This window comes from Phaseolus vulgaris, chromosome 8, assembly GCF_051622355.1.
Source record: "Phaseolus vulgaris cultivar YP4 chromosome 8, ASM5162235v1, whole genome shotgun sequence".
In the NCBI taxonomy this organism is placed as follows: Eukaryota; Viridiplantae; Streptophyta; class Magnoliopsida; order Fabales; family Fabaceae; genus Phaseolus; species Phaseolus vulgaris.
In genome coordinates, this window is record NC_143505.1 from 60,840,064 (window position 1) to 60,865,627 (window position 25,564).

At 38.0% G+C, this 25,564-nt stretch overlaps 4 protein-coding genes across 11 annotated transcripts; 3 read left to right on the forward strand and 1 right to left on the reverse strand.

The window, feature by feature from the left end:
* Positions 1-15: 15 nt before the first annotated feature.
* Positions 16-5,278, reverse strand: LOC137824128 (heat shock 70 kDa protein 16). Of its 7 annotated transcripts, none has more exons than XR_016514852.1 (10): positions 4,964-5,112; positions 3,426-4,741; positions 2,908-3,120; positions 2,408-2,503; positions 2,190-2,318; positions 1,703-1,854; positions 1,034-1,183; positions 834-962; positions 618-748; positions 16-444 (listed from the first exon to the last, which is right to left on the reverse strand). XR_016514852.1 is itself a non-coding variant. In XM_068629589.2 (10 exons), exons 2-10 carry the CDS (start codon positions 4,593-4,595, stop codon positions 366-368), a joined length of 2,298 nt encoding a protein of 765 aa, XP_068485690.1. In that variant the 5' UTR covers positions 4,596-4,735; positions 4,964-5,278; the 3' UTR covers positions 16-365. The 7 variants fall into 7 exon arrangements, 3 of the variants coding, with proteins under 3 accessions (XP_068485690.1, XP_068485689.1, XP_090150034.1); XR_016514850.1 differs by having other exon boundaries at positions 1,703-1,962; XR_016514853.1 differs by having other exon boundaries at positions 3,426-4,735; positions 4,964-5,104.
* Positions 5,279-7,145: 1,867 nt separating this feature from the next.
* Positions 7,146-12,308, forward strand: LOC137825915 (DEA(D/H)-box RNA helicase family protein). Of its 2 annotated transcripts, none has more exons than XM_068631724.2 (8): positions 7,146-7,652; positions 8,114-8,389; positions 8,943-9,266; positions 9,805-9,996; positions 10,114-10,269; positions 10,420-10,841; positions 11,133-11,290; positions 11,865-12,308. In XM_068631724.2, exons 1-8 carry the CDS (start codon positions 7,284-7,286, stop codon positions 12,188-12,190), a joined length of 2,223 nt encoding a protein of 740 aa, XP_068487825.1. In that variant the 5' UTR covers positions 7,146-7,283; the 3' UTR covers positions 12,191-12,308. The 2 variants fall into 2 exon arrangements, with proteins under 2 accessions (XP_068487825.1, XP_090150035.1); XM_090293909.1 differs by having other exon boundaries at positions 7,166-7,626.
* A 577-nt stretch (positions 12,309-12,885) lies between these two features.
* Positions 12,886-15,656, forward strand: LOC137826618 (uncharacterized). Its single transcript, XM_068632653.2, has 3 exons — positions 12,886-13,490; positions 14,173-14,682; positions 15,350-15,656. The coding sequence occupies exons 1-3, from the start codon at positions 13,018-13,020 to the stop codon at positions 15,456-15,458; spliced, it is 1,092 nt and encodes a 363-aa protein (XP_068488754.1). The 5' UTR covers positions 12,886-13,017; the 3' UTR covers positions 15,459-15,656.
* Positions 15,657-16,225: 569 nt separating this feature from the next.
* On the forward strand, positions 16,226-19,087 carry LOC137825442 (uncharacterized). Its single transcript, XM_068631109.1, has one exon. The coding sequence runs from the start codon at positions 16,226-16,228 to the stop codon at positions 19,085-19,087; it is 2,862 nt and encodes a 953-aa protein (XP_068487210.1).
* The last annotated feature ends 6,477 nt before the right edge of the window (positions 19,088-25,564 follow it).

The following is a 25,564-nucleotide window of genomic DNA, read 5'->3' on the forward strand; positions in this document are numbered from 1 at the left end:
TTCAAGCCTCCCATATTTACGAAAGGAAACATCAGCTTCAAGTAAACCCTGACATAAAATGGCAACTCAAGTACCCCCTCAACCACATGTGCTGCATCTTCAAAGAAATAACCATTGTTCGTAAATATTTACTCCATGGTACAGAATGAATTTGAAAGAGTCAGTTAAAATATGAAGATAAAATCATTGGATGCTTTGAGTAGAAGGTGGGGCAAAAAATAAAATAATGAAAGCTGACGATTGAACCAGTAATTGCCCAAGATTTCCCTGTATTTAGATTTCTCTTTCAATTCCTCAAGCAGGGAACAAGTGTGAAGAACAATAATGTCAGAAGCCATTAGCTAATAAAAGCTTATGTCTTCAGTTCATGGGGTATTCTGCTTGTCTTTATCCTCGTCTCTTGAAATTGGAGAACCGTTGGATTTCAATATCTGTTGGCATACTCTGAAAACATCAAAATGTAACAGTCACTAGTTTTGAGATAAAATCAACTTATATAACTTGGACCAAACAATGCTTTGCTTCAGCAGGTGTATATTTCAGACCCAATTGAATGATCATAGCACCCTTCAATTATGAACCTCTGAAAAGGAAAACAGAAAGGTAAGAAAGCATACGAGTTTAACTGCTCTGTCTTGCTCTCGATGTCAACTGATATTAATACTGGATCAATGTTTTTAGGGTAAAGATCTTGTTGTTGCCTCATCTCTCTTAGCCACTTCTCTGCTTTATTGCACGCATTTATGACCTGAAAAAAATATGGCTGTCACACAAAAGCTGATACTAAGGGCAACATCCCACAATTACAGTCATTCATCTACTTATTATTGTACCAGTTCTTTATCTTGGGGTGGAAGAGAACCTGCTGACATTCGATACTCTACAATGCAACTTAACAAATCTCTTGTAGCTTGTTGTCTTGCTTCTCTGTCATTATATCTATACTCAATTGGATCCACCAGCTACAGAACATGAAGAGTGTAAACAAGAAGTGTGGCGTGGGAGACATGTTTTGCAAAAGAAACAAAATTACCTGTTTTAGATCTGCTAGTTTTGCAGAATAAGCATCTGCGGTTACATCACCACCATCATCATCATAAAGCCATTCCTCAGTCTCTTTCAGGCTCCTCGATATGTCCTTCCTCTCATGTTCACTTGAAAAGCTTAGATATGTGCTGAAGAGCTACTCATGCAATCAAATAATTTTAAAAACACTATTAAGATCAATGGCAAGAAAAGATATAAGCTATAAGATTTTAATTCCATATCCTATGCAGATTTTATGATCGGCTTCGCAAAATCAATTCATCAATGACTACACAACAACTTTATCTCATTTTCATATTTACATGGCAAAAGCTAAAGCTCTAGTTTTTGAAGAAGGAGAACCTCGTGGTAAACAAATGAATATAATGAAGAAGAAAAAAGGATCACTAAAATAAGAAGATAAGATTAAATGAATTTCTCTGTAAGTTAAAGTTAACTCATGCACAAATTAAAAAAATAAAAACTAAGAAAAACTATATGAGAGAACTTCTACAATAAACTAATTTTAACTTACAGAAGAACTTATTTCATTTGTCCTTATTTTTCACTTTTAGAAATCCTTATGGAAAAGTTTGTTCAAACAAACTCATACAATGTACCTGAATCTCACACAAACCCGACATGTGTACATATTATAAAGATATTGAGTGTGTACCTTACTCCTTGTTTCATAAATATAAGACTCCAACAGATTCTTCCTGTCCTTGATTTGCTCAATAGTTTTGTCCTGATCGGCTAACTTGAGTTCTTTTTCTTGAGCTTCCGATATCTCGGCCTTGGTCATTGCACCATAAATGTTTTCACTCACTGGTACATGAAGCCTTCTGTTAGCATTATCTTTTCTTGTACCATCAGCCTGTAACAAGGCATGATAGTAACACTTTTATTTTCTCAAAACACCAACATGAATCATATCTGCAATCAAAACAATCTCAACAAGATAAAAATGTACAGATACAACATCACAGACATTATAAAAATGAATTGCATGAGTCTGACAGATATGTTACAGAATTCAGTATCATAAATAATCAGATAATAAAATTTGGCAATATAATTTTTCATGTTTAAAGGGCAATTTACTAATATCTTCATATCTTCCACTTAAAAAAGGTGCGAGAGAACACTATGAAAGAACTTACAGAATGATGAGAAGCTTCGCACTTTTCATTGATACTATCTTTTGAGGCATTTTCAATTGTCTCAGAAACAGGTTCAATATTGATTGTTTCAGAATTTGAACGAGAATCATCCACATGATCCTCAACCAACTAAAAGACAGAAAAAGAGTCCATCTGCTTAGAAAGATCTTTGAGAGACTAATAATGCAATATGAAGAGATAAAAATAAGGTTTCTTACCACAACTGATTCAATACCAATAATGCCATGAAAATTTAGTTGAACTTGAACTTCAATTCTTGCCTTACTTGCATGGGATCCATGGAAAGGACCAATCTGAATAGAAGTGACAAACAAATGGATAAGCATATATATAACACTTCATGATCACTGGCACAAGGAATGGCAGCATTCAACTAATTATCATAACTTATTTGTCCTGTGATAATTAATATATGGATGGTTTTAGATCCACCATATCTTCTTCCCTTCTCCTATGAACATGACCATTTATTCAAGCATGTGCACATCTACAGATTCTCATATTGTTATAACTACTAATACTTTTACAACAATGACTTTCTTTGCCACATGCCTGACATGAAGCACACAACAGAAGAAGCAAGAACAGAGAGGGTAATAATTAATAAAGAAAAGTGAGGCAATATAGATAACATGGAATCATGGACAAGATGAACTAAACTCCTTTGCAATATAGTAAAGTTCTAAAGAAGGCATACTGTGAAGCAACAAATTTTAGGAGATGTCCCGGGAGGTAATTCATCTGGATTGGCATAGAATGCTTCCAAACGGAGTAAATCACTGTACTGAAATGTGAGAAATTTAATACTTGGAATGGATTGGCCTTTTGGGAAGAGTACACCATCCAATCCTGCACGAATTGGCTTTCCATCAGATGAAAGTCCAATGGAAAAAGGATTAGAATCCTGGACCTGAACAAACACAAAAAATTACATTAACTCTATATAGACTAATACAAGCTAATGCAAAATTCCGAAAAAAATTATATCTATGAGAAATTAAAGTTAGACATATTTCAACATAGATAGGTAAAAGAGACATGGGCGATCTAAATACGGAAAATAAACCTAGAAACCAAGGTAGCAACTTAGTTCATTTAGTATTTATTACATTTCTAACCTAACAATCTACAGACAGACACAATAATCTACTCTCCTACGTATATACATATCATGAAGATAGTATAAGGATCAGTGTTTTGTTTCAATATTCAAACCTCATATTTTTTGACACGGAAAACAGGACTCAGCATTGCACACTGGAGAGCACAACCACGAGCTACACACTCACTTGCATTAAGTCTGCGACTGAGTTCTCTCTTAAATAGAGAAGTTAATATTCCAGTTATAGCTGGAATCCGTGAACCTGAACCAACTACCTCAACAGAATTAATATTTTCTACCGTCAAGGCTGCATCAGCCAATGCTTTGTTGCAAGGAACACAAATTCTCTCCAATAGTCCTGATGCCAGATTCTCGAATTCTTCCCTCTTGATATTGCCTTTAACATCTTTTTCATCCATCAAACACTCAACGATCAGATCAGCCTCTAGATTTGCACTCAAAACCTTCTTCAACTTCTCACATGCTACACGCAGCCTCCTACATGCCCTGGCATTAGAATACACTTCAATGTTGTACTCTTCATTAAATTTTGCAGCAAAATGACTAAACAGAACCTCATCAAAGTCTCTCCCCCCTAAGCTCATGTCATAAGCATGTGAGAGTATCTTCATTTGATCAGCCTGAAATGCTGCAATACAGACCTGAGTATCACAATGACCTATGTCAACAAATGCAACATAAACAGGAGCTTCACTAGCAAAATCTGTTTTGTAAACTCCATAACTAAGAGCAGTTGCAGTGCAATCATGGATCAACCTCAAAGGCTTCAACCCAACAATTGCTGCTGCGTTGAGATAATCTTGTCTCTGCAAGTTGGTGAAGTACGATGGAACCCCAATAACACAGTCAGAAACGGTGGTCCCAAAACCTTTTTCAGCTATGGTCTTCAAGTGCGCAAAGAGCATTGCTACTATTTGAACCGGGGTAAAAACATGACTCTCCTTCATGTATTTCAAGTGTATCAGAATGCCACCATCTGCACTTTCAGAGGTTTCAACAGGGAGCATTTTCAACTCATTTTGAACATCAGGGTCCGCAAATCTCCTGCCTATTAGTCTCTTCACTTGAGAAATTGCGGACTTGGGGTGCATCATGGCAGAATCAGCACCAGCTGACCCTAAAAACCTTTGCTTCTCCCCAAAGCAAACCACAGCAGGGGTTTCACGTTTGGATTCATCATTCAACAAAACATCAACCCCACCTTGCTTCACTGCAGCAATCACACAATTCTCATTTCCAATATCAATCCCCACTCCACTCATCTCAATTCACTGTGTCCTTGTCCCAAACTACAAACAACTAATTCCACCCAATTCACCCTTTCTACTTCACAAACAACCCAAATGCCAAAAACTTCACACAAGGCTGGCCCACAAATACAAGCTTCACATTTCACACAGGGCTATTACTACAAACAAAAGGGTTGGAAACACACTCATCAAAATTGAAACTTTCTTTGCATACCATGGAAAAGCATCAAACCCAATTACATAGTGTAAGAAAAAAATGCTTTTAATAAAACAAAAAATAATTAAACCCAAAAAATGCTTTGAATGTAACAAGGAAGTCCGAGAAAGAACAAAAATCTGAGATACTCCAATATGAATAATGAGAGAAAATGTAGAAGAACCTGTTTTGTGAAGAGGGTTTGGAGAGAGATGAATGGTGGAATGCAGAAGCAGTTAGGGAGTGCATAACTAGTTTGTGATAGCAGAGAGAAAATCTCCGCTTCATTCGCTCAAGCCATAATACTTATCAATTTATCATCAAATAAACAAATTTCACAATAATCAATTTATTCTGGACAAATATGTAAGTTTATTATGAATAATGACATATATGAACCATTTTAGTTTCTTTAAATGGTCAAAATTAACTTAATTTTTTACTAATTTTTGTCATGTTTTTAATGTATAACTTCGCGATAAAGAAAAAAGTGAACACTGTGAAATGTGTCAGGTTATATCTGGTTTTTAAGAAAAAATAAGATAAAAATTAAAAACTCTCCAGCAGGTAAAATTTGTAAATAACATAGGTGCTTAAATAACTTTGTTTATCTATAGTTTTTTCAATATCCTTAATAAATAATATTATATTTTTGTTCTTGATAAAAAGTATTTTTGTTTTGGGTCTCCCATTTTCTTATATGCATTAAGACGCACTTCAATAACCAAATAGATTGAAATGCGTCTCTTTTTTTTCTTTTTTTGTCCGTATTATTTTTTTTTTCTTTCTTACTAATGTTTTCCAATTTTTCATTTTCAATAAAAAAAAATTCTGTCATTCACATATTTCAGTGATTATTTTTTTTCGCAAGTGCCTAAGTCCGTTAGTAAAATGATATGTATATTTTAAAATTATTTTATTTAAAATAAACAAAAAATTAATCAATCAATGCGATGACGAGTGTATCATTCATCTTCTGATAAGATTTGTATCTTTTATTTCTTTCTATTCTTTTATTTAATAATAAAATTCAAAAAGTATGAAGAATCTAAAAGAAATATATATTTTAATTTCATTATTGAACGAAACACATGAAAAGAAATGAAGTATATAAACTATTTTTACTAAAATCAATTTTATTTTAACATAAATTTCTATATATATTGAGCGCGTATAATAGTTTTATAATAACTAGCCGAAAATACATGTGTTTTAGCGATGCATCCACATTTTTTTATTATTATATTGTATATTATTATGTGTATTCATATTTTTTAAATGTTAAATATCACTAAGTAAAAATAAGATACAAACATTTTATCTCATTATTTATGAGTTTCAACCTACTGTATTAAGTTACAGAAAAAAATATATTAAACAAATTTAAATTTATAACACAATAAACCTAACCAATTTTGATTTGTTGTTACTAATATTTATTTTCTAATCTCTTTCCTCTCTTACCGCAAATGTTCATAACGCATTCACTCTCCACATGCCCACATTAGCAATGATGTCAAATAAATTACGTCATCATTCTTATAAATCACTAACATAAAACTAAAAAAATAAATATAATAATGAAAAGAAAAAGAAAAAGATCAACAATGATGTTAAGATAACTCTGTACGAAAATGAAAAAAACAGGGTAGAAAAAATAAAAATGATAAAAATGAGTAACATTAACAATTAAACAACAAAGAAAATAAAACTCACCTACGGAGACTAACGTGGGATGTGTGCTCTTCTTCCTACTCTTATCTCGAAGAATGAATTTTTTTATCTAATGGGATACAAAGAGAAAAGATAGAGAGAGGAGAGAAAAACAATAATAAAAATTCCAAATATAAATTCAAATTGAAAATAAACTGTGAGTGAAAACTGAAGAAATAAAAATATATTTAAAAAACTAATTTCAGAAATGTTTATGTTTAAAAACTCCATTTTGATAACTGTTTTAATATTTACAAAATTACAAAATAACTTAAAATAAAATTAACTTTTATATATATATATATAAATAGTTATATATATCAAAAACAGGTATAGATATATATCAAAAATAGTTACGTGGGAAATCCAATATAATAGTATAGATTATATATAGTATAGATATTAGCATATTCGTTAATTTTATTATAACAAAATTTGGATAAATAAATATCGGTTTGTGTGTTTCACTAATAATTATATAAAAAATCACGAAAATAGTTAAATAATAAAATATTCAATCAAATAAAATAATTGGAAAATCAAAATTACAATTTAAGTTATATGATTGAAGGGAAAATTTGCAAAAACAAAATTGGGAAGTGTATTTTCTTTTAAAAAAATGTATAAAAAAAAGAATTGTCTTTAATTGGGCCAGCCCAATCTCTGATGAATTGGTGAATGTTTTTTAGCCGCCAACTCTAACTTTCTTCCTCTTTCTGCCGCAACAACACAAACCAAACCTAAGCTTCAACGTTCTTCTTCATATTCTTCTTCTTCATCAAGCTTGAACAATGAGAAGACCAAAATCGAAGGAGTTTCGGAAGCAACAGAGACTCTCAGAGCAGGAAGAGATAAATCTGTTGAATTCATGGATCCAGTTTCAGCCGCCGGACTCCGGCTCCAACCCAATGTCGCTCCCACATCTGCCCAATAACTCCCCCATTGGTCGCCTCGAAGACAACACCTACTCGCGCTACGCTGGCGCGTCCCGCTTCGGCCAATTCCCGCTCTCCAAGAAAACCAAGGACGCCTTGCGGGCAGCCAAGTTCGTCGTCATGACCGACATCCAGAGAGCTTCTCTCCCCCACGCGCTCTGTGGCCGAGACATCCTCGGCGCCGCCAAAACTGGTTCCGGTAAAACCCTCGCTTTCATTATCCCTGTAAGTGCTTCATTTTTCTCCATTCACTTCGGATTATAGTTCCTTTCATTTTTTTAAACTAATTCAAATATTGTGATAATAATATAATCGCGGCAATGCTAAAGAGTGAGAAAATGTTATAGTGAACGAATGGGATATTGAATTGTGATATTTATAGTTGGAGTAAATTACACTTAAGTTTCGTGAAATTAATTGCACACACTCATTGTTTTTTTCTAATGTTTACCACGACTTTTCTTCTAAGAGATCATGGTGAGATGTTTTTCAAATAATTCAGGGGAGTTATTTAATATATAAGTAGTGTCAGTGGAATGCTTTACAATTTTCAAACAATTAAGAGAATCAGTGATGAGATAGAAAAAAAATACAAGGGTTCTGTCAATCTCATCAAATATCGGGGTGTCAGTGTAATTTACTCTTATATTTATGGTTAGTTGTTTATGGTGGATTATGAATGATAGGTGTTGGAGAAGTTGTATAGAGAGAGATGGGGACCTGAGGATGGCGTTGGCAGCATAATCATATCACCTACAAGGGAATTGGCTGGTCAGATATTTGATGTGTTGAAGGATGTTGGAAAACACCATAATTTTAGTGCTGGCCTTCTCATTGGTGGTCGAAAGGATGTTGACATGGAGAAAGAACGTGTTAATGAGCTCAACATATTGATCTGCACACCTGGTAGACTGCTGCAACACATGGATGAAACTCCCAATTTTGACTGTTCACAAATGCAGGTCAGTGTAGCCTTTTTTTTTTCTTACTGTTATAGATTAATCCCAATTCGACTCTGAAGTTAGAGTTACAATTCCGACATTTTTATTTTATTATTTCACACTCTACTTCCTTGTGTGTTTTATAATATAGTACTTGGGTGTGCTAGCTGTCTTTCTTGATAACCTTCATCAAATTTCGCTTCCTTGGTAGACACTACACTAGTACGTAGGTGATTTAGCAACAATGGTTGAAGGGGAGTATTTGTGTAATTAAACTTTATCTTCCACATTAGGTTTATTTTTGGGCAAGAGGAGTGTGCTTGGAAGAATTTATTTATAACTTATTTGAGCTTATCTCATGACATAAATTTTTGTGCAAGTGTTATGAGAGAGTTTATGAAAAATAGTTTATGACATGTTCGTAAGGTACTATCAGTTTATTTCAGTGAGCTTTCTAGAATAACTTATGAAAGCAGCTTATAACAAAATAGTTTAACCTGGATTCCTCTTCAATTATGTAAACAACATATGTAAGTATTTATTTAATGAGGATTGAATGGTCTTTTTGGTATAGGTTTTGGTGCTAGACGAGGCTGATCGCATTCTAGACAGTGGGTTCAAGAAGGAACTAAATGCAATCATTTCTCAACTACCAAAGCGTAGACAAACCTTGCTTTTCTCTGCAACTCAAACAAAGTCAATTCAAGATCTTGCCAGACTGAGTTTGAAGGATCCAGAGTATCTGAGTGTGCATGAAGAATCAGTGACTGCCACACCTTCTCTACTGAAGCAAATTGTGATGATTGTTCCCCTTGATCAAAAATTAGATATGCTGTGGAGTTTCATAAAGACGCATCTACAGTCGAAAATACTTGTCTTTCTTTCAAGCTGTAAACAGGTAGCTCCACTTTTCTGTCCTGTCAAAGAAGTTATTTTTCTTGAAGGGAATCATATGTTGTAAGCTTCTATTACAATTTTATTGTCAAGCCACCTGAAAAGTTGCACTGTTGATGATTAGCCACATGCATGACTACACTAGCTACTCATTATTTTCAAGAATTTTATGCAGTTTGAGGGAATGTGATATTGCAATTTGTTTAATCATTGATACTGAAAGTTAGCTTGTTAGTGTCATATTCAATAGCTTAGTAATATATGCACTGTTGCATGTGTAACTGCAATGGATGTAGTCTACATTCGTAGAGCTTCTGTTGTGGTTTTCTGTTGTGCTGATTATGGTTATTGCAGTGAGAAAGTTTTTAAAGGCTTTTTGGGATGAAGTGCTCATAATACTTCAAATGGAAATGGGGGGAATTCTCTGTTGAAAAGGATTTTTGTTGATCACTGGATTTGGTTGATTCAATGTTTGTATTTTTTGGGTGCAAAATTCTTGAGCTTGACTATCCTACCATAATGTTGTCATCCCTTCTTAATAGGTAAAATTTGTCTTTGAAGCATTTAAGAAACTGCACCCTGGCATACCATTGAAGTGCCTTCATGGGAGGATGAAACAGGAAAGAAGAATGGCAATATATTCTGAGTTTTGTGAGAAGCGCTCAGTTCTCTTCTCAACTGATGTGGCTGCAAGAGGCCTTGATTTTAATAAGGCAGTTGACTGGGTTGTTCAGGTGAGGCTCATCCTGTTTGTGTTCTGTCTTGTAGCACGTCTTAGGGCTTTGGGGTGGAATGTTGGAAGCAGAAAGCTTGTTTTTATGGTCTAAGTCTCACTTCTCTCGCATTTGTAGGTTGATTGTCCTGAAAATGTAGCTTCTTACATACATAGAGTTGGTCGCACTGCTCGATATAAATCTGGTGGAAAGTCAGTTTTATTTCTGTTGCCTTCAGAAATGCAAATGCTTGAAAAGTTAAAAGCTGCAAAGGTTCCAGTGCATTTCAATAAGGTACACTTGCCCTGATAATTATTAGTATACACACAATTTCAATCTTCACTTGAACATCAAGTTTTCCGTTTTATTTCTGGCTCTCTTCAGTGTTTTATGTTTTTTCTGACATATTTTCTTTCCATGCTTTTGTAATTGCTGATTATTCAGCCAAGGCAAGAACTACTGCAACCGGTTTCTAGTCTGTTGGCATCTTTACTGGTTAAATACCCAGACCTGCAGCATCGGGCACAGAGGGCGTTCATCACGTATATGAGATCCATCCATCTACAAAAGGATAAAGACATATTTGATGTTATGAAACTGCCTGTTAACGAGTATTCAGCATCATTAGGTTTACCAATGACTCCCAAAATCCGTTTTCTTAACCAAAAAATTAAATCTAAAGCTGTGTCAACAAAATCAGTTTTAGATGAACCAGAAGATTCAAGTAAGGATAATGTCTTGGAGGTTTCAAGAAACAAGATAGACACAGATCCTCTCAAGGATGAAAAAATCGAAAATGATCTTTTTCAGTTAGCAGATGCTGCAAATGATGATGAAGTGAAGTCATCTGAAATTGAAGAAATAATGTATGTTTACGTGTTTTCAGTAGCACTGATAAAAATTTAGATTACTTTTTGATAATTCCGTGTTGGTTTCTTTTTATATGGTTGTTGAAGAGGCTGGACAAGTCTTCTGGTTTTGAATTGCTGAGGCAGAATGACACCTTTAAACAAAAGATCTTATGATGTTGATGGCTAATAAAAAAGTTCAAACTTATTGTTGGGCATAAAGTTGCATTCGTCATATTTCTTGGTGGGAGCCATTTATGTGGATTTTCAAATTTTTTGTTCTTATCAATTGTGTTCTTTCCTGTGCAGACCAGCAACACGTGTATTGAAGAAAAAGAAGCTCAAGATTAATGTACATAGGCCAGTGGGGACCAGGGTTGTCTTTGATGATGAAGGCAACACACTTCCTCCGCTAGCCAGGATAGCTGGCGCACAAAGTGGCAAAGAAGCTTTGCTGCTTGATCCAGGTATGTATATCCATTTTAAGCACCTTAGTAATAATTTTGCATGGTGAAATTGTACATTTGTAAGGCTATCAATTGAAGCCAGGTAGGACCTCAAATTCTCAATGCATGGTTTTCAAAATTTCTGTTTTTTTCTTTATAAATCAGGAAATGTACAATGCAACTTGCATGTCATGGTGTTTTCTTTAATTTGGAAGTTGAGTTAGAGAAGGAAATGAGTTTGACAAATGAGTAGTTATATATGCTAACTAACTGGTGACAGTTTTCAGTCTTAGATAGCTGTACCGTGACTGACTCTAACTAATATATATACCCTCTTTCAATAATGGCAAACCAGCAACTTGTGTAAACTTCTCATTTAATAAAATTTTGTTTCAAATTATTTCCTTATATATAACTACTCGTTTAGCAATTAGAAAATTCTTTGGTATTTTTTGCAATCATTCTTGGATTCAAGAATCTGACCATGGCTAGATTGCATCCGTTCATACGATCTTGTACTTGATAGCATTGAAATAGTTAGCTCAAATGTGGGTTCTTGGATTTTTGACACATCTGTCTTTATGTCATCATACAGAACAAAAAGCTGAATACTATAGAAGGATGCGCGATGATTTGAAGAAGGCTGACAAGGAAGACAAGCTTGTAGAGCGCCAGCGGCTTAGAGAAAAAAGAATAAAGCAGAAGATGAAATGGAAAGCTGGGAATGAAGAAGAGGACGACCAAGATGACATTTCTGGGTCAGAAGAAGACGAAACTGTTAACAGACGGCATAAAAAGAGTAAAGTATACTTCGATAGTGACAGTGACGATGGTGAAAGAAATGAAATGGCAGGGAATGCACGTACTTTGGAGGAGCAAGAAGCTCTGGCTTTGAAATTGTTAAATTCTATGCACTCATAGGATGTGCAGAATATACGGCATTTTGTGACAGCAAAACATGTCAAAAATAGAACAAATTTTGGAACTTTAAAGGAGAGTTTTTATGAACAATCAATTTTTGCGGCCAGTTGATCTCAAATTTGGTACTTATCATCAATTTTCTGCTTTTATTTATTTTGACAAACGCAAGAATCTTTTTCTGTTTTAATGAAGAACATAAATGATGTCATCCTTGTGTGTGCCACACATGATACTTATTATCGTTGTAATAGTTATACTACATAAGTTTGGCTCAAAATTATTAATACAAATGAAACAATTTATGTTGTGTCGTATATTTTGGCATAAATTACCGTAGCAAAATTATAATCTTTCAGAGGAAAAGAGGTACCAGGAATGAAATTGATGGAAATGTTGGATGATGACGATTTATTGCGTTGAGAAATGTGACACGTTTTAGATAACTATTTAATTCTCAAGTTGGAGTTTACATCCCTGGTTATTTTCATCTAGTTTAAAATATTAGTACATTAAGATTTTGAATAGATTATAACAAAACGATTATTTATTTGATGAGATGATATTATCAATAAATTTCTTGGTAAGGTTGACCTGTAATTGAAGGATAAACTATTAGATAGTTCCGAATCTTTAATTTTTAATGATTTCAACTAATAGATAGATATATTATCTATTCAAAATTTTCAATTAAGAATAAGACAACTATGACAACACTTGATGAAGACATGTGAACACTTTCTCCTTAATGAGGAAAAATTATTAAAAAGAAAAGCACTTGTTATACATTTGATCTGGAGAAAGAAAAGTACTTGTGTTTTGGTTCCATCATGTCCAATGAACCAAAAAACTATGATGTTTTTCTGAGTCTTGGTGGTGAAGATGTTCGCTACACCTTCACTGGTAGTCTCTTCAGTGCTTTGTGCAGCAAGAGAATCAAGACGTTTTTCAGAGAACATGAAGAAGATCCTGAGCCATACACTAATGACACCAATATTTCACCCTCTTCTCTTAAAGCAATACAAGAGTCAAAGATTTCCATCGTTGTTTTCTCCCAAGGATATGCATCCTCCTCAAGATGTCTCGATGAACTTGTGGCCATCCTTGACTGTTGGATGAAGAGCGACCAACTTGTCTGGCCAATCTATTACGGAGTGGATCCGAGTGAGGTAAGAACTCAGAAAGGTGGATTTGGACAAGCCATGTTCAGAGTTAGAGAAAGGTATTCCACAGAGAGGATGAACAAATGGAGAGAAGCTTTGGTTGAGGTTAGCAGATTCAGTGGATGGGTTTACCAAATGGGGTATCATTACTTTTCATCATCATATCATACTCCGCATAAAATTAAATACAAAAAATAATTAATTACTTGAGTGATTAAATTAAAAATCATTTTAAAGATAAAAAAAATTATTAATTTTTAATTAATTTTTAATTAACTACCAAAGTTTTAACTATTAATTATTTTGATTCTAAATTTGATAGTAAAATTTTTGATAGCTAATCAGATACAATTTTAGAAACTATTTATCAATAATAAAAACTAATTTAAAAATCAAAAATTTATTTAATCTTTAAAATAGTTTATAATTTAGTCATAATTTTTTTTTTTTTAAATTAATTTCTAATGTTGTTGAACACACCTATTAACTCATGCACGACAACCGTCGTAGTAGAATAAATATGGGTGATGTATCAATTTAAAAAATGTTTTTTTTTTCTGACAGAACACAATTTTAAAACAGAGAAATGAAGTGGTTTTCTAAAACTTACTGTATAAGTTTATAATTTTAGAGATAAGGACAAATCTTTGTGTGTTCGTCTGTGGTACGGTTTTTGAATTACTTATACTTCATCCCTGAGAAAGTGATGAACCAGGAGAAATTGTAAATTGAAGTTCTGTTTCGAGTTCATATGTTTTGTGGATAAATATGTTAACTTTATTAGCCCTCTGGTGAATTTTAGAAGGGTTTGTGGTTTTATAGGTCCAAGTACGAATACAAATTCATCCGAAAGATTGTGGAAGCAGCCCTGCAATCCCTGCCAAGATATGATGTTTTTCTGAGTTTTTGTGGAGAGGATACGCGCCATACTCTCACTGGTTTTCTCTTTGATGCCATTCGCCGAGAGGGATTCAAAATCTTCATGGACGATGAAGAATTGGAGGGTGGGAACCAAATTTCTGAAACGCTCATGGGAGCAATTCAAAGTTCAAGGATTTCCATTGTTGTGTTCTCTGAAAACTATGGATATTCCACTTGGTGTCTTGATGAACTTGCCAAGATCACTGAGTGTATGAACACCAAGAATCAGAAGGTTTGGCCAATATTTTACAATGTGGAGAAGTTGGATGTGTGCAATCAGACAAAAAGTTATGGTGAAGCCATGACTGCACATGAAAAAAGATTTGGAAAGGACTCTGAGAAGGTGCTGAAATGGAGGTCTGCTTTGTCTCAAATCACCAACTTGGATGGAGAGCATCTCAGTGAAAATGAGTATGTAATGCTAAACTTTATCATTAAATTTTAACTAATTTTAGAGATAAAAATTATTAGTTTTTAAGTGATTAAATTAGATATTATTGTATAGACTAAAAAAATTATTAGTATCTAAATTAATTTCTATTATTTACAAATAGTTTTTAAAATGGTATCTAATTAACTATTTAACAGTTTTAGCGTTATTTAGATTTTAAAGTTGGTATCTAACTTTTAACAATAAAACTTACAAAAAAATAAAGACCAAAACCATCAAAATGCTAAACATGAAACAGTTATTGTCGGAGACATGTTTTGTTTGGAACAATTTTTGTATGCCACAATCTATTTATAACAAAATGATAAAAAATGATAAGAAAAAGAGATGCTTCTTATTCTCTGATGTATTTTTTTACATGTATAGGAAATATATAAGGAGTTTCTCTCTCCAAATTACAATCTAATTAGTTAGAGATATCTTTTGTTAAATTAATTACAAATAATTGGGTACAATATACAATATCGTACAATATTGTATACAATAATTATATATAATTTGATAATTATTATTTCCTTAATAAATATTATTAGTTAGAAGATTGATGAATGAAGCTTAATTTTGTTGTTTTCTTAATTAGGATAAAGAATGGGGATAAATGTATGAAAAGGCCTTGTACTTTTGCAGGTTCCAACATGAATCTATCGAAAGGATTGTGGAACGGCTCATTAATATTGAAGATGGGAAGCATATAGCAAGTCCTTTCCTTATTCAAGACAACAATGGAGAAGAATGAATAGTGATAGTTATCAGTAACAATCTTTGAATTGTGCTTATCAATGGTGTTTCTACACCCTGTTGCAGTGACAATGGTTTTTTGTATTTGTTTTAAATCTGTTTAATTCTTGATGTCTGATGTGCTTTTTCTGCATCTTCTTTCTGATGTGTAATCTAACACGATATTAAAAGTGTCATGTTTTGTTAAAATAATTTGGTGTTTCAAAAGTTTTAAAATTCGGATTTATTATATGTACCGGTCGGTACCGGACGACTGCGTTGTCCGAATTAAATTATCTAATTAAGCAAGGAACATGGTTACACGTGGGACAAACGGTTACAATTCTCACTGAGTAACAAACACACGTGAGCACTCCCTGGATTTTCGGGAACACCCCCTAGATCCCAGGAAACCATCTAACACGACCCAAGGACCACAAAACACGTCGCGAACCACTAATGACCCAGAGGGCCCAAGCCCAAAGGGACATACAAAAGAAGAGAAAGAAAGAGAGAGAGGTATGTTTTTCAGATTATCAAGGATTCTCACTGAGAGAGATTACTGACTTGAGCGTCGGAGCACAATCGCAGGTACCCCCACCGGCCGACCGAGGCACGCGAGGAAGAAGGAAACTCGAAGGACAAGACAACTAAGACTGAAGCAAACACCTTGTATCGACGTGGACCAACATTACTCAGTCCCCAATATCCATATAGGTACAATTGGCGCCCACCGTGGGGCCGAGTAATCATTATTCCCAGACCCAAAGATCCCAACGCTTGAAGATGGGCTCAACGGCAAACAACAACAACAATGATATCTCTGAAGAGCATAGGACCATACTACAAACCCTCCAGATTCAGATGCAGGAGTTACTCCAAAAAGGGGTCATCGATCAACTTCGCCAGGATGAAGAAAGGAAAAGACGAGAAGAAGAGCGTCAACAACACGCAGAAGAGATAGCACAATTGAAAGAACAGAACAAGAGATTGTTGGATAGACTTGAGCAATCTGAACGCGAAGGGCATTCACGTGCACCTTCTCCATCACCGTTCCAATCAGGAACAAGAACAATAGCCCAGGCTATACCTCACACGTCACTCGTTCAACACACCCATCAGAGTGTAAAGCCAGTAACCCCAAACAAGGTAACAAACCCGAAAGGCCATCCGTTCACTGATGACATCATAGCCACTCCTCTCCCTGACAAGTGGAGGGGCCTAACGATAAACCTTTATGACGGTTCCACAGACCCAGACGAACATCTGAATTTATTTAGAACTCAAATGACCCTTTACACAACCGACCGAACGGTATGGTGTAAAGTCTTCCCCACCTCTCTCAGGGAAGGCCCCCTTGGATGGTTTTCAGACCTTCCACCCAATTCCATTACAAGCTCCGACGCTTTGGAATTGAAGTTCACCACGCAATACGCCACAAGTAGACCTCATCGGACATCCTCCATGTCTCTTCTAAATGTCAAACAAGAAAGGGGAGAATCATTGAGAACATTCATGAACAGATTTAGCAAAGTGTGTATGAACATTCGTAATCTTAATCCAGAAATAGCCATGCATCATTTGGTCTCGGCCATACTACCGGGAAGGTTCACTGAAAGCCTTATCAAACGACCTCCGTGCAATATGGATGAATTAAGAACAAGAGCAACAAAGTTCATGCAGATAGAAGAACATATTGACTATCATCGAAAAACTTATGCTGAGAACACGGACAAGAGCAAAGGGATTCATCCCCCCACAGTACCGACCGACCGAGAACGACATCGCCCCAATAGGGGTCCCCGTTTCCACAACTACACTCCCTTGATTGTACCAAGGGGTAAGGTTCTCGACGAAGCACTGCAGATTGAATTGATTCCGGCATTGAGGCAATCACAAACCCCTCCCAATGCCGACACCAGTAAACGTTGCCAATACCATCGTAACTATGGCCACACGACCGAAGGATGCCAAGCACTGAAAGATAAAATTGAAGAGCTCGTCCAGGCCGGTCATCTCCGCAAGTTCGTGAAAACCACCATCACTGCACCCAGGTCACCCCAGCGTGATCATGATCCCCGCGAACGTTCGGGACGAAGAGACGACCGAACCCGTGACAACCACTATCGTTCAAACAGAAGAAAAAGAAGCGAAAGTCCGATCAGACGAACGAGGCCTAAAAGCGAAAGCCCTGAACGTAGAAGTCGAACTAAACAAAAAGTTCGCACAGTCATCAATACAATCGCTGGACCGGTGTCGCTCGGTCAGCCCCCTCAAGAAATTAATTACATTGCAGGTGGCTTTGCGGGTGGAGGATGCTCTAATTCAGCAAGGAAAAAACATTTGAGAGCAATTCAATCCGTTCATTCGACTTCCACACAACGCCGACCGCATATACCACCAATCACTTTCACTGACGAAGACTTCACAGCAATCGATCCATCTCAAGATGACCCCATGGTAATAACTGTGGAGATAGATAAATTTGCAATTGCAAAAGTTTTGGTAGATCAGGATAGCTCGGTCGACATCCTGTATTGGGAAACGTTTAAGAAGATGAAGATTCCAGAAGCAGAGATACAACCCTACAACGAGCAGATAGTTGGTTTCTCAGGGGAAAGAGTGGATACGAAAGGATTTATCGATCTATACACCACGTTCGGAGATGATTACCTCAGCAAGACCATCAACATACGATATCTACTCGTTAATGCCAATACATTGTACAATATTTTGCTCGGTCGACCATCTATCAACAGATTGAAAGCCATTGTCTCAACTCCTCATTTAGCTATGAAGTTCCCCTCGGTCAATGGAGATATAGCAACCGTGCATGTAGACCAGAAGACGGCACGAGAGTGTTATGTAGCTAGCCTGAAGGTGGAGCCGACCCGAAGGCTTTATACCACGTCAGCCGAACGGACCACAGAGCGAAGAGGTCGGTCAACAGAAAGACGCTCTAGAGGAAGAGAATCTAGAAGACACTTGGTCGCTTTAGTCGATCTAGATCCTCGACTGGATGATCCCCGAATGGAAGCAGGGGAAGATCTTCAACCCATATTCCTTCGGGACAAAGACCGGAAAACATACATGGGAACATCTCTCAAACCAGACGACCGAGAGACGATCGGTAAAACATTAACAAAGAACGCTGATCTTTTCGCCTGGACGGCTGCAGACATGCCAGGGGTAGAATCAGATGTGATTACCCATCGATTGTCTGTTTATACAGAGGCCAGGCCGATCGCTCAAAAGAAAAGGAAACTAGGTGAAGAACGGCGCAAAGCCGCACGAGAAGAAACAGACAAGCTAATTCAAGCTGGTTTTATTCAAAAGGCCCACTATACGACATGGCTAGCCAATGTAGTGATGGTAAAAAAGACGAATGGAAAATGGAGAATGTGCGTAGACTACACAGACCTTAACAAGGCGTGCCCAAAGGACTCGTATCCCCTACCTACTATCGACCGGCTGGTCGACGGTGCAGCCGGTCATCAAATCCTAAGTTTCCTTGATGCTTATTCAGGTTACAATCAAATACAAATGTACCACCGTGATCGAGAAAAAACCGCGTTCAGAACAGATTCTGATAATTTCTTCTATGAAGTCATGTCGTTCGGCCTCAAGAATGCAGGAGCCACATACTAGCGACTCATGGATCACGTATTCCACGACATGATCGGTCGGAATGTAGAAGTATACGTTCACGACATCGTCGTCAAATCAGACTCTTGCGAACAACATGTTTCTGACTTAAAAGAGGTTTTTCAAGCCTTGCGTCAATACCGCATGCGTTTAAACCCGGAGAAGTGCGCGTTCGGCGTAGAAGGGGGGAAGTTCTTAGGCTTCATGCTCACACATCGGGGTATAGAGGCTAATCCAGAAAAATGCAAGGCAATCACCGAAATGCGAAGTCCCAACGGACTCAAAGAGATCCAGAGACTAGTCGGCCGTCTCACTTCGTTGTCTCGATTCGTACCTAAGCTTGCCGAACGAACGAGACCCATCATAAAACTTCTGAAGAAGACAACTAAATTTGAATGGACAGATGAATGTGAACAAAATTTCCAACAGTTAAAAGCATTTCTGGCGTCTCCACCGGTCATCCAGAAACCGAACGCACGGGAACCCATTGTGGTCTACCTCGCCGTCTCCAATGAAGCGGTGAGTTCCACTCTGGTACAAGAAATTGAAGCGGAAGAACGACCGGTATATTTTGTAAGTCGAGTCTTACATGACGCAGAAACCCGGTACCAAATGGTCGAAAAAGTTGCCTTCGCTTTGGTCATTACCGCACGACGGATGCGGATGTATTTCCAAAATCACAAGGTCATTGTTAAGACTAACTATCCCATTATGAAGATTCTCACCAAACCTGACCTCGCCGGACGAATGATAGGTTGGGCAGTCGAACTGTCAGAATTCCACATCGAATACCAACCCAGGGGAGCCATCAAGTCCCAAGCCCTCGCCGACTTCACAACAGAACTCACTCCCTATCCGACCGAACAAACTCCCCGATGGACACTATATGTAGATGGGTCATCAAACAGTCGTTCGTCCGGAGCAGGAGTTGTACTTGAAGGACCAGGGGAGATTGTTGTCGAACAAGCCATGAAATTTGAATTTAAAACTTCCAATAATCAAGCCGAATACGAAGCTATAATCGCAGGTTTGCATCTGGCGATTGAATTGGAGATAACAAATATAATTTGTAAGAGCGACTCCCGTCTAGTCGTCGGACAACTTACAGGGGAGTATGAGGTAAGAGAAACATTACTCCAACAGTATTTTCATTTCGTAAAAAATCTTCTAAACAGGTTCAAAGAAATCTCCTTCCAACACGTACGGAGGGAAAATAATACTAGGGCGGACGCTCTATCGAGATTGGCTACCCTAAAAAAGAAAGGCGTCCACCGGTCGGCCATACACGTGACCCTGGCTAAACCAAGTGTTGGTACCGAAGAATGCATGGCGACTGACACCCAACCTAACTGGATGACTCCCATAAAACAATATCTGACCGATGGTGTATGCGATCCACATTTGGAGAAAACGATGAAATTACAAGCCGCCCGATACATACTGATTGGCCAAGATCTTTACAGGAGAGGGTATTCCCGTCCCCTCCTAAAATGCCTTGGTCCAGAACAAGTCACTTATGTAATGACCGAGTTACACGAAGGGATATGCGGAACCCATTCAGGAGCGCGGACTATGTCCACCAAAATTCTAAGAGCTGGATACTACTGGCCGACCTTACAGGGAAACTGCACTGAATACGTTCAAAAGTGCGTGAAATGTCAAGAGTTCGGCACCTTATTGCACCAAAAACCAGAACACTTGCACTACATCCTATCCCCTTGGCCGTTCGTGAAATGGGGAATGGATATTATCGGACCTTTCACACTCGGAAAAGGGCAATGCAAGTTCCTACTGGTGGGTATAGATTACTTTACCAAATGGATTGAGGCTGAACCACTAACAGCCATCACCGCCCGGAACGTACAAAGCTTTGTGTGGAAAAACATTGTCTGCAGGTTCGGCCTACCTCAGATCATTATCACAGACAATGGTCGACAGTTCACCGACCGTGGGCTAGCTGAATTCTATGAGAAACTTCACATCAAACATATAACGAGTTCGGTCGAACACCCTCAAACCAACGGTCAGGCGGAAGCCGCCAACAAAGTTATTCTCAATGAGTTAAAGAAGAGACTTGGCCCGTCCAAGGGAAATTGGACGGAAGAATTGTTAGAGGTTCTGTGGGCTTATCGTTGTACTCCCCAGTCAACAACTCAAGAAACACCTTATAGCCTGACGTACGGCACAGAAGCCATGATTCCGGTCGAAATCGGCGAGCCTTCACTACGCCGACAGACATTAGACCTAGACTTAAACAAGGAAAGTCTACTAGTCGGCCTCGACCTCATCAATGAATTAAGGGACAAATGCAAGATAAGGGAAGAAGCATGCAAGATACGAGCAGCACGAAGGTACAACTCCAAAGTGAAGCCACGAAGCTATCAGAAAGGAGATCTAGTTTGGCGCATGCGCAGCGACGCCCGGAAGGACGGAGGAAAGTTTTCAAGCAATTGGGAAGGTCCGTTCCGCATCTCCGACACAGCAACAGGAGGAGCTTATTACTTAGAATATTTGTCAGGAAAATCTATACCGAGAACGTGGAATGCCACGCATCTCAAATTCTATTACAATTGATGAATAAACTTAGTGCACTCTTTCCTCGCTCGGTAGTTTTATCCCTAAGGAGGGTTTTCTACCGAGAAGGTTTTAACGAGGCACTTTAAATCACCAATCTTGGTCAGAAACTCAATTAATTAACCGTTCATTCGGTCGGAATATATAACTAAAGTTATCCGAATTATAACTTAAACGTTATTCACCAATCTTGGTCAGAAATTCAATTAATTCACCGTTCATTCGGTCGGAATACATAACTAAAGTTATCCGAATTATAACTTAAACGTTATTCACCAAACCTTGGTCAGAAATTCAATTAATTCACCGTTCATTCGGTCGGAATACATAACTAAAGTTATCCGAATTATAACTTAAACGTTATTCACCAATCTTGGTCAGAAATTCAATTAATTCACCGTTCATTCGGTCGGAATACATAACTAAAGTTATCCGAATTATAAATTAAACGTTATTCACCAATCTTGGTCAGAAATTCAATTAATTCACCGTTCATTCGGTCGGAATACATAACTAAAGTTATCCGAATTATAACTTAAACGTTATTCACCAATCTTGGTCAGAAATTCAATTAATTCACCGTTCATTCGGTCGGAATACATAACTAAAGTTATCCGAATTATAACTTAAACGTTATTCACCAATCTTGGTCAGAAATTCAATTAATTCATCGTTCATTCGGTCGGAATATATAACTAAAGTTATCCGAATTATAACAAACGTTATTCACCAATCTTGGTCAGAAATTAAATTAATTAACCGTTCGTTTGGTCGGAATATACCACTAAAGTTATCTGAATTATAACTTAAACGTTTTTCATGTACCGGTCAGAAATTCAATTAAATTAATTAACCGTTCACTCGGTCGGAAATTCAATTAAATTACCTTAGTCAGAAATTCAATTAAATTATATATAAATTAAGTTACGCGCGACATCAAATTCTTCATCAAAGCACCGTCGTCCGGTATTAAACTGCGTGGTAATAGCAACATGAAAATAAATTCGATAGCAAAAAGTAAAATAGTTCAAAACACGTCACAAAGCAATAAAATTGTCTTTAGCCCACACCCCGGACCCAGGTAATGAAAATATTAAACAATATCAAGGGTGTCATCCGGTTGCATCGACTCCTCCGGCGGTACGGTATCATCTGCACGTGGCATCTCAGCTATAGGACAGATGGTTTGATCATTCTCTTTGGCCTCCTCGTCCCCCAGAGGCATCAGACGGCCGCCCACAACATCCATGTTCGAGTCGTATCGCTCATCGTCGTCCGGCACCCCATGGAAAAAGGCGACCTGCCGAACTCCCTGCCTGAATGACTCTTCGTTGATGCTCAACATGAACCCTTGAAGCTGTTCAACTTGAGCACTCAACAATTCTTTCTCCGCGGCCAGTTTTTCCCGCTCCTTGATGGCATCTTCCCGTCCTGCTGCTACTTCTTCTAAAGTAATCTTTAAAGCCTCATGCTCCTTCCTGACCAACTGAGTGTCAGTCCGGGCTTCATCCACTGCCTTCAGGGCATCCTTCAACGAGACGGCCGAGTCATTGAGCTGCGATTTCAATTTTGGAATCGAGACTGTCTTCACTCTCCTTAGCTCGTCCCCAAGAGCCCTGGTCGCCACAGCCGCACGACACTGCAGCTCAACCATCTCCTCGACCATATCTAAGGTGGGAATGGTAGCAAAAATTTCCTCGTCCTCCGGACGCAAGTCAAATTGCATTGTAGGTGCCACCCTGACGGATGACACCAATAAGCTAATGGGACTGCCCGACGAAGACGGAGCGTCCATCCGAGGCACCTTAACAGGACGTCCCCTCTTCTTTCCTTGAGCGGGAACACGGACGACCTCCACCGGAACGACCTCCTGCTCAGTCGTCCGCGGGACAATCCCAGCGATGGTGGCTATTTTACTCTTCTTAGCCTGCCTCTTCAGACTATTCATATATTTCTTCAAACTCGGATCCATGCTCACAACAATTTCTGCACCACAAACACGAAGGTAAGATACAAATATGCTATCAGCCGAACGACCGCAAAAAGAAGGTGCTCACCATTTAGGTCCGCCCACTGCTTGGACGACCCGTAAAGGGCTATCAGTTCCCGCGTAGGGAGCCTACACGGTAGTTGATTCACGACCATCAAAATCTCTTGGTCGATGGAAGACAAAGATTCCCAAAGCCGATAGTCAAGGGAGGTGGGATTCTCCGTCCAATGGAATGGAAATTTTGTGCTTCCATCGGCATTATAGAATAGATCCCGGCCGTCCGGCTCGACAAACACTTTAAAAAAGTAATCCTTAAAATTCTTATACGAGGTAGTAAAAGCAGCAAAGCGTACGTTCCCCGGACGACTGGATAACGACAACCAACCTACTGGGGTACTCGGGTACGTGTTATAATAATATAAAAATGATTCGGCGGTCGGCAGGAGCCCAAATATCTGACAAATAACTCGAAAGGCTTGTAAAATGGCCCACGAGTTAGGGTGCAATTGTGTCGGTGCGACATTGAGAATCCGAAGGATACTCATGGTAAAATCATCAAAAGGTAAACTTACGTGTAAATGGGAAAACAAGGTACTATACACAAAGAAAAAGTCGTGTGGAGCATTCTCCCGGCCATGACACACACGGTCGGTCATATCGCATATATCGACATATAACGCATCGGCCGGGCAATCCGGGGTTAGAAAATTTTTATGGGTTGCTAGAAACTGATCTAATTTATCCGAAGACTTTATTTTACTGGGGATTCGAAGAACGGTAGGATCAACCCAATCATAACTTGGGTCGTCCGATGCCTGACTCGCACCGCGAGTCAAAGACGAACCCGCGACACTCGAAGACTCCTCAGAAGAAGGCATGACTAACCTTGAAATGAAGAAGAAGACACTGGCAGCAAAATCGGCACCTAGCAAAACAAAGCAAGCAACCCAAAACTCAGAGCAAAAGGAACGAAAAACCCTCAACTCTACAAATGAAATACTATTTATAGGCAAAGAGATGGGAAGCAAAACCCCTGCGTTCGTCTAACACCATTAGATCAAATCTAATCCAACGATCATATACGCTCAGCATACGAAACGGCACGTAATCCCTACCATTCAATCGATCCAGATATGACAGCATCCCCAAACGGCAACTCTGCCATGCGTCACATCTCTGCCACACATTAATGATGCCAGTTATCACGCATTGTTTCAATAACCCCCTGAGCCTTATACGACTCTTCATCCTTACATGACCTCGAGCCTGGGGGGCAAGTGTACCGGTCGGTACCGGACGACCGCGTTGTCCGAATTAAATTATCTAATTAAGCAAGGAACATGGTTACACGTGGGACAAACGGTTACAATTCCCACTGAGTAACAAACACACGTGAGCACTCCCTGGATTTTCGGGAACACCCCCTAGATCCCAGGAAACCATCTAACACGACCCAAGGACCACAAAACACGTCGCGAACCACTAATGACCCAGAGGGCCCAAGCCCAAAGGGACATACAAAAGAAGAGAAAGAAAGAGAGAGAGGTATGTTTTTCAGATTATCAAGGATTCTCACTGAGAGAGATTACTGACTTGAGCGTCGGAGCACAATCGCAGGTACCCCCACCGGCCGACCGAGGCACGCGAGGAAGAAGGAAACTCGAAGGACAAGACAACTAAGACTGAAGCAGACACCTTGTATCGACGTGGACCAACATTACTCAGTCCCCAATATCCATACAGGTACATTATATACAAAATTTGTTGATTACTGAATGGTTTGATGAGGATCATTAGATGGTCTGATGACCAAGTTCTTAGATGCCAAACCATTAGAGAGTTTGATGAGGAAATTAGATGTGAAGCATATATGTTTTATATGTTTTGATGATAAAAAAAAATATAATGTTTTGTAT

Coding starts and splice junctions, on each gene's coding strand:
- LOC137824128 (XM_068629589.2), bottom strand. CDS start 4,595: ATGAGTGGAGTGGGGATTGATATTGGAAATGAGAATTGTGTGATTGCT. Junction 963..1,033: donor AACTAGCAGATCTAAAACAG/GTAATTTTGTTT, acceptor CATGTTCTGTAG/CTGGTGGATCCAATTGAGTA. Junction 445..617: donor AAGACAGAGCAGTTAAACTC/GTATGCTTTCTT, acceptor TGATGTTTTCAG/AGTATGCCAACAGATATTGA.
- LOC137825915 (XM_068631724.2), top strand. CDS start 7,284: ATGAGAAGACCAAAATCGAAGGAGTTTCGGAAGCAACAGAGACTCTCA. Junction 9,267..9,804: donor TTCTTTCAAGCTGTAAACAG/GTAGCTCCACTT, acceptor CCTTCTTAATAG/GTAAAATTTGTCTTTGAAGC. Junction 10,842..11,132: donor TCTGAAATTGAAGAAATAAT/GTATGTTTACGT, acceptor TTTCCTGTGCAG/ACCAGCAACACGTGTATTGA.
- LOC137826618 (XM_068632653.2), top strand. CDS start 13,018: ATGTCCAATGAACCAAAAAACTATGATGTTTTTCTGAGTCTTGGTGGT. Junction 13,491..14,172: donor GGATGGGTTTACCAAATGGG/GTATCATTACTT, acceptor GTGGTTTTATAG/GTCCAAGTACGAATACAAAT. Junction 14,683..15,349: donor GAGCATCTCAGTGAAAATGA/GTATGTAATGCT, acceptor GTACTTTTGCAG/GTTCCAACATGAATCTATCG.
- LOC137825442 (XM_068631109.1), top strand. CDS start 16,226: ATGGGCTCAACGGCAAACAACAACAACAATGATATCTCTGAAGAGCAT.